The sequence below is a fragment of the Polistes canadensis genome, unplaced genomic scaffold (genome assembly GCF_001313835.1).
Source record: "Polistes canadensis isolate GaletaPanama2010 unplaced genomic scaffold, ASM131383v1 scaffold_140, whole genome shotgun sequence".
Taxonomy (NCBI): domain Eukaryota; kingdom Metazoa; phylum Arthropoda; class Insecta; order Hymenoptera; family Vespidae; genus Polistes; species Polistes canadensis.
Window position 1 is genome coordinate 14,448 of NW_014569687.1, and position 8,440 is coordinate 22,887.

An 8,440-nucleotide genomic window follows, 5' to 3' on the forward strand; every position below is an offset into this window, starting at 1 on the left:
ATATATATATATATATATATGTTTCCACGGATTGGTTGGAAACGAACGTGGTGGTCTTCGATTTCCGCTATTGTGTGAATGTTAAAAAAAAAAAATACAAAATGGTAGAGAGAGAGAGAGAGAGAGAGAGAAAAAATATCCAGACATTGTCGGAGTTTCGATCATTGCCTCTGGTATCCCAGGATCATCATTCTCGCGTTTTCGGTTATTACGCGGTTACAATAATTCTTCCGATTCTCTCTCTCTCTCTCTCTTTCTCTCTTTGATACAACCCCTTTCGTATTTGCAGTTGCAGTAATCATGAACGATCGGTCAAGCGAAACGAACGTCACCGTTCGTTAAATGTTCATACCATACAACTGTAGAAATAATAGAAAAGTCTTGTAACTATTATGTCTAGTGGTAACCAGAGACTAGTTCTTTCGTTTATGAAAAATTGCTATCGAGAGAATATTTTTTGTTCTTTTTTTTTAATAGAAATATATGCGAACGCGTTTCTTTATACGTGTGTGTACATGTGTGTGTGTGTTTGAATACATATTTTATTTTATATTTTATTCGATCATATTGATAGAATGAAACAAAATTTACATTAATCGTGTGAAATTTGTGGGTTATATTTGATAAATTTCATGACTATTACCATACACGTGTGTGTGTGTGTGTGTGTGTGTGTATAATTTTTATTAATAAATTAATAATTAATGAATTGAGATACTATTAACAATGAATGTAACGTATTATGTAAATGAATAATTTTGCCTAACTAAGGAATAAATAATTAATTTGTATTATTAATAATAAATATATATATATATATATATGCATATACGTGAATAAAATTATACTTGTTATACATATACACTTTACGAACATAAACTTTTTCAATTGAGACTATAATAAATGATTTTATATATTGAAAATTATATAATAGAAAAAATAAATTTGAAACACACATCTTCGTAGATCTTATAAAAAAAACCGGTTGCAAACGTAGTTGCGTATAAATATAAGAAAATATACGTGAAATTTTGTAAATTATAAACGATTAAATTTTTACGATAAATATAGATTTACGAATGAAAGAAAAAAAAGAGTAAAAATATAGAGATGGGAGGTGGAAGGAAAAAAGATAAAAAAAAAAAAATTCGAATAAAACAAGAGTAACACTACATGATCTTGATTCGACAAAATTCCACTTTGACGCGTGGCTTGTTCGCGCCAAAGCGAAGGTAACCCGGTTGCAAGCTCGCACCGGATGCGTATTCTGGATGCATACACACGGTCCGCATAAATACTCGGCGCGTTCTGTCTCACGGAAGGCGCGAACCAACGGGTAAGAGTGAGAGAGAGACATGAATTACAGGAATATACAGAAACAGACAGAGATATATATATAGATAGAGAGAAATACAAACAGCTTAAATAGAGAGAGAGAGAGAGAGAGAGATAGATCAAGAATAAAACAGAACGAGAGAAACAGCTAAATAAAGGGAAACAGATGGAGTGAAAGAAAAAGAGAATATGCAAATAAATAATAGACAAAAGAAAAAAGATATTTTATTAAAATGAGAGAGAAAGAGAAAGAGAGATAATGATTAAATAAATGAGAGAGTCAAAAGCGTATAATGAGAGATAAAGAAAGAGAAAGAAAGATAGATGCACACTTGCTATCTCTTTCTTTCTTTCACAATCCTTTTCTATCTCTTACGTTAGTGTGTTTCTCGGTCTGTTTTAGTATAGCCAGTGTATAACTCAGAATCGCGTGGGAACTGGAGCACTCCCGCATACGGTGAACGTTCCGTACCGTATCGTACCGCACAGAACCGCATCTAACCGTTCCGAAGACGAAGACAACAAGGATGACGTGATATCCAGGAGCTGGTACTCTGGATGCAGGACGTCCTTCTCTCTATAAATCACTGGCAAATGCTTTTCCTCGAACAATATCTCTTCAAAGATAGAAAGAGATAGTGTACATATGTATGTATGTATATATTATATTATATTGTATACAAACTTTCTATCTCAACGATGTCACTCCATTGATGTCGATCTTAAGAACCTCTCGTCGTCTTCTGCTTTAATCTTACTGCTAAGATTCTATACGCGTTATGGTATCCATGAAAATCACTTATTTTCTTATGTTATATGTATAGATACCGTTAGTTGGTATCATATTCTTTCTTGTCTATTGCATACTCAAATATTTTTAATATTACAAAATTTCATTATTAAGTAATTTAATAATTTCAGTATCGTACAATTATTAATGATTCTATGATCAATAATTTTTTATTATTCTAAATAAATATATTATATAATATTTTTTTTTTTTCACGATTATTACAAGCATACATACAAATTAATATAATTTAAGTTATACCTATTGTTATAAGTTCAATTCTATTTCGTTAAGATAAAATATGTCTTGGTACAATTATTAATCATTCTATGATCAATAATTTTATTATATTATTCTACATAAATATAATTAATTATTACAATCGTGTTTTTTTTCTTTTCACGATTAGTACAAGCGTACATTAAAATTAATATAATTTAAGTTATACTTATTGTTATAAGTTCAATTCTATTTCGTTATGATAAAATTAGAATGAATCAACGAACGAGAGAGTTATAAGTAAGAAAAAAGAAAAAAAAAAGAAAAAAGAAAAGGATGCACAAAACATGTCTAGGTATTTACTTGAAGTTAAATTTATTTGATCAGAGCGTAACGAGAAAGAGAGATGGAATAACGTTTCTCTTCTAAATCGTTCTTTAACCTGCCAAGAAGTGACTATAACGAGGAGACGATAGCAACATTACTCTTAGGACGACATATCGGCAGCAAATACGGCGTTCCTCCTATCTTTTGCTGTCCACTTTTACCCTCTCTTTCTCTCCCTCACAAACACACACAAACATACATTTCGCAAAGAGATCTTTTCCATCTTTTCTCTCTCTCTCTCTCTCAAACATACTCTCTTTCTATCTTTCGTTTCATTTCGTTTCGTTTCGTATCACTATTTATATTTTTTTTCCCCTTTCCAATTCTTTTTCTTTTCTTCTTGTTTTTTTTCCTATTTTTTTTTTTTTTTTCATTCACCTCTGCCGCCTCGAGCAGCATTATTAATGACCGCGGAAACCGCGTCAAAGATCTCACGGGTTTGCGAGCGTGATCTATCCCGCGTGTACGATACGCATTTTTTAACCAGCCCTCCTCCACCGCGTGATGAATGGCGGTTAACCGCAGCCCGGGATGTTCTTGTCCCGCTTTGCGAGGATATAACCAACCTCGACCGAGAAGATATCGTGGATCAGCTTTCAGACGAACTATGATTTAACGTTTCTGCGAACGCGTGCCTCACATATAAGCTACTGGGTCTATCTTTAAGTAATAACTATTGGAACAATTAACTTAAGAATAATTAAGTGTCCTAATGAAAAATATTTTATAATATATAAGTTTCAAAGGGAATTAAAGACAGTTAATAAATCTGATGAACAATTTATTTTGACCTTGTTGAACGCTTCGTCCCTTACTGGGGACTTCCTCAGCAACTACAAATTTTTTTTTTTATTATGACTTGTTAAAAAATATAAACATTACAATAAACTCTAATTTTTTTTTTCACCTTGATCACTTAGTTCACGCGTCAATACATATTATCTTATTTCCAGAGTCATACATTACAATAAAACTTAACATATTACAAATTGTAATTGTAATTGTAATATATATATTACAATTGTAATAATATGTATTGACGCGTGAACTAAGTGATCAAGGTGAAAAAAAAAAATTAGAGTTTATTGTAATGTTTATATTTTTTAACATGTCATAATAAACAAAAAATTTGTAGTTGCTGAGGAAGTCCCCAGTAAGGGACGAAACGTTCAACAAGGTCAAAATAAATTGTTCATCAGATTTATTAACTGTCTTTAATTCACTTTGAAACTTATATATTAATATATTGTTTGGACAAGAATATTGATAATTAAATATTTTATAATATTTTTATCCATCCAATTGCATTTAAGTATTTATTATATTATTATTTCATTTAATACGTCATGTTTTAGGTATTCAAGTACTATGTATGTATGTATATGGAAATGACATCATCATATATATATTATTTAGTAATATTATACCAATTATTAATATTGTCTGGTTAATTGTAATTAAATTTATTCATTTATATAGGTGGTTTGATACATAGAGAATATAACCATAGCATAGTGTGAATAATCTATAGTGTAACCTTGTATTATGTAATATAGTCTGTCTATTCTTAGTGTTGAAGATTATTAGGGTCTATAAAGATAAGAAAAAAGTTTCTTTCTTACGAACGTTTTTTAATATTATTCACCTCATTACGCAATTCCTCGACCTTGTTAGACAATTCTAATACTTTTTGTTCCAAATCAGGTAATATAGGAGTGATAGATTCAAATGATTTTCTATCTACGCATTGTTTTAAAATGGCATCATCTGTATCAGCTCCTTGTTCGTGTGCTAAACATTCTTCTATCAAAAGATCGCCAATTGACCAATCCTTGATGAAATTAATGTGATTTGTTTTAAAAGCATACGTCATGTTTGATCGGCAACGATATGACCACGGATTGCTTGCTATCAATACCAATTTTAAATTCTTCAATTTCTTGAAATTTTCTTTCGTTATACACTCGACTAATTCGTTGTAAGCTACATCAAGTATTTGAAGTTTCGGTAAAAGCTCGTAAAACTCTGGTTCAATTCTAGTTATTCGATTTCTCAAAACGATCAATTCCTTCAAGTTGAACAATCCCCGTACCCAGGAAGCCTCGATTGCTTGGATCCGATTGTTCGACAAGTCGAGCGTCTCTAGTTTATCGAGCCCTCTGAATGCATGGGCTTCTATACTTTCCAAGGAACATCCGGTGATCCTCAATTCTATCAGACTACCAGCGAATCTTGAGAAAGCGTCGGCTGGTATTCTGCTGATGGTAGACTTCTCTAATCTAAGTCCGACTGTAGAGTCCGGTAACGAGTCCAACTGATTTACGGACAGTTAAGATCGTTCATCATTAAATAAGATTAGATTAACAAGAAGAAATATAAAAATAAGATCGAGATGCGAAGTATTATTAACAGTTTTAAATTTCATTTACAAATGAACGATCCAGTATTAGACAAAAAATTTATGTAATGTAGAATAATTATATATTATTTTATTGTATTAATATTTGGTACACATACATACACACACGCACGCATACAAATGGGTGTTTAGTTGTGTTAGAGAAATCATTTTATATTAATTATATAATCAATATAATTAAAATGATGGGTGTTTAATTATGTCATAATATGTTGAAGAGATAAAATTCTGTTGTGATATATATTTCTAGTTATTATTTTATTAATACTAAAAACCTATTATAAATAAGCAAAACGATTGATCAAATTTTCTAATTTTTAGATGAAATATTTGAATAATATTAAAATTAATATCGTGCAATGTTTTGAATAATTTTAAATAGAAAAATGAATACATACTTGTGCTAAATTCGTAAGACCTTGACATGTATAAAATCTTGGTTTATCTTTATTCTCATTACAATCTACTGCGGAAGAAATGTCGAGGAAAATAGTCGCCAAGACGGTAACCAAGTAAAACAATGATCTTTTCATTGTGGCTTTTAGTAAGATACTACTTGTCCAACTTATTATTTCCTCCTTATTTATACCCACTATCTTTACTCACGAATGGAAAAATACTACATGCGGGGAAATACCCTGAAATTTATCACGAGGGACTTTATCGCTATTTATTGATGAATAAAACGATTATTTATCGCATGCGCGTCGCGTTCAACTTGATCGTGCAGACACATATTTTAAATACGATTTGTTTTTTTTTCTAGTAACTTAAATTCAGTCATGAGTAATACACCAAGGTTCATGATTCTCATGCGTACCTTGCGATTCGCGATACAATTGTGTTTGTAAAAATGAAAAATAAAACATAAACTTTTCAACTTATTAATATTCATAATAAAATAAATCAATAAACGTATCGATAGTATTGAAGAAAATTATTACACGAGTGGTAAAGGCCAATAAATATATACATAAAGTAATTCTGCTACCATTTGATGATGATATTATGCTAAATATTTAACACGTAAAATATTTGATTAAAAAATATCTTACAGTTTTAAATTCAATATTCGATATGATATTTATTTGATAAATATTTGTATAAATTATTTGACATATTGAATATTTAAATATATTGAATCCCTCTCTCGCAATTCGTATATGAAATATTAATCGAGTGTATAATGCGTTCAATGATTTTTCATACCAAAAGAGGAAAAGTAAGAGAAAGTTTTTATCGAAGGTCAAATAATATGCGAAGTGCGTATTTCTGATGAATAAACTGGAATCGTAAAAAGATTTGCAAGTATTTATTAAGAAGAAGAATTTAATTAATGTTTTTTTTTTTTTATGTCCAACACATACCTCGTTTATATTAGTACTATTGTTTGTATGGAACTCTTTCTTGTAAACAAAAATCAATTTTTGATTTGCTCACATTTTTGTTTGTTGCTTTTTTTATCTTATTTAAAATGTTAATAAAAAAATTCTTGGCATTGATATTAATATCTTAAATGAAATTTTTTCAAATATATATATATATATATTATAAATTAATGAATACGATGTAATATATAAATATTTAAATCCTTGAGAAGATTTCAGGATTTTATGCAATACATTTTGAAGATCATTGATATATTAACATATATAACTTTTATTATTATTTATTTCAAAATTATTTTCATCTCTTCTTTTGCTTGCTAACTTTTTATCATTATTATTATTATCGTGATTAATATTAAATAATATAAGAATGAATGATTAAATCTAAAGGAAAGGCACGAGCAGATCCGTGACTCTTACACGAGTGCATAATGTTAAGGTAAAGTTGAACAGATCTATCGTTCGTGTAGTTCGTATGTATATCGAAGATACGCATCTACACACGCACGCTTGCTCACGGATAGAAGTTCGATATCGTCTACACTTACCAAGTACTTTATTTTCTAACACGAATAAGGATTAAGTAGTGACAAACGTTAGGCTAAACCTGAACCACTACTAACATAACACCAACAGAAATGTTCACTATAGTCCTCGTTTAAGTTTTAGTCCTAGTCGTCGTTGTCGTCGTCGTCGTCGTCCTAGTCGTCAGGTGGTTTTATTCAAGAGAAATTATGGCACGATCGAGGTAATGCTGCTTTGTTATTACCTTATGCCGTGCGTTCAAAAAGACCTTAATGTCACTACGGCACGTATCTACATAAGTATATATACATGTATTCCTATATATGTGTATGTATGAATGTATTTGTATATGCAATCGTGTATTGTACTACTATAGTAAATTATAGAAAATGTATTCGGAAATTTGAAATCGATAATCGTTGTTTAGACGAATATAATTATATCAATGAAATTTTTATTTAACATATTAATTATGATTATTTTAATAAATTTTAAAATAAAGGTTGTATATGTTTATATATATATATTATAGATAGATTCATATGATTTGGTTGCTCAAAAAAAAATATATATATATGTAAACTATTTAAAATAATTATATAATATACCATTATACTATTATATACTACATATACTATTATAAAATAATATATATATATTATAGATAGATTCACATGATTTGGTTGCTCAAAAAAAAAAGTTTTTACCGATTTTTTTATTATAATATATGTCAAATAAGTCAACAGTCTGACCACGTTGGATCATTAAAATTAAGCAACAGTTAATAACATGGATGGGTGACCCACTCGGAAAAAAAAACAAACTTTGTACTGTTGATTTCATAAAGGTGGTACAAAAATACGACTTCTTTAGTAGTATTGGAATAGGTATAATAAAGTGTTTATAAAGAAAACTACTTGAACCCATAAAAAAGGGGAAAATAATATATAAAATATTTATCAGTACATATTTTCTTCATAAATTAATCTTTCTTTTAAATATGTAATAAATCATAATCTTTTTATGTGAATGTTATTTAATAAAAAAATATAAATAATAAAAGAAAAAGTAGGTCAATCAGTTTTTTGTCTTAGAATAATTTTCTTTTTCTTAATATCCTTTTATTTGTGTGTGTGGGTAGAAAAAGAATGAATCCTTTGGAAAATCTTTCCCTTTTACTTGGACTCGGTCTCCGAGATTTTTCAGTTCCCAAACGCAAGAAAAAGAAATAAAGAAAGAAAGGAAGGAAGAAAGAAAGAAAGAAAGAGAGTGAAAGAGAAAAAGAGAGAGAGAGAAAAGAGATCGCTTGGAGCCTTTTATCCGATTAAATGCCGCGATTAGACAAAGCCGGAAGTTATTAGTCGATTGAACTTTTTT

General features: G+C 29.5%; 1 protein-coding gene across 1 annotated transcript; it reads right to left on the reverse strand.

Annotated features, from left to right (window-relative positions):
* Positions 1-4,164: 4,164 nt before the first annotated feature.
* LOC106788493 (leucine-rich repeats and immunoglobulin-like domains protein 1) lies at positions 4,165-5,730 on the reverse strand. The gene is made up of 2 exons (XM_014751791.1): positions 5,549-5,730; positions 4,165-5,045 (listed from the first exon to the last, which is right to left on the reverse strand). The coding sequence occupies exons 1-2, from the start codon at positions 5,681-5,683 to the stop codon at positions 4,350-4,352; spliced, it is 831 nt and encodes a 276-aa protein (XP_014607277.1). The 5' UTR covers positions 5,684-5,730; the 3' UTR covers positions 4,165-4,349.
* Positions 5,731-8,440: the final 2,710 nt, after the last annotated feature.

Bases quoted from the DNA above. Each gene is read 5' to 3' on its own strand.
- LOC106788493 (XM_014751791.1), bottom strand. From the start codon at position 5,683: ATGAAAAGATCATTGTTTTACTTGGTTACCGTCTTGGCGACTATTTTC. The intron at 5,046-5,548 runs GTATGTATTCAT...TCCGTAAATCAG, and splicing joins GTCTTACGAATTTAGCACAA to TTGGACTCGTTACCGGACTC.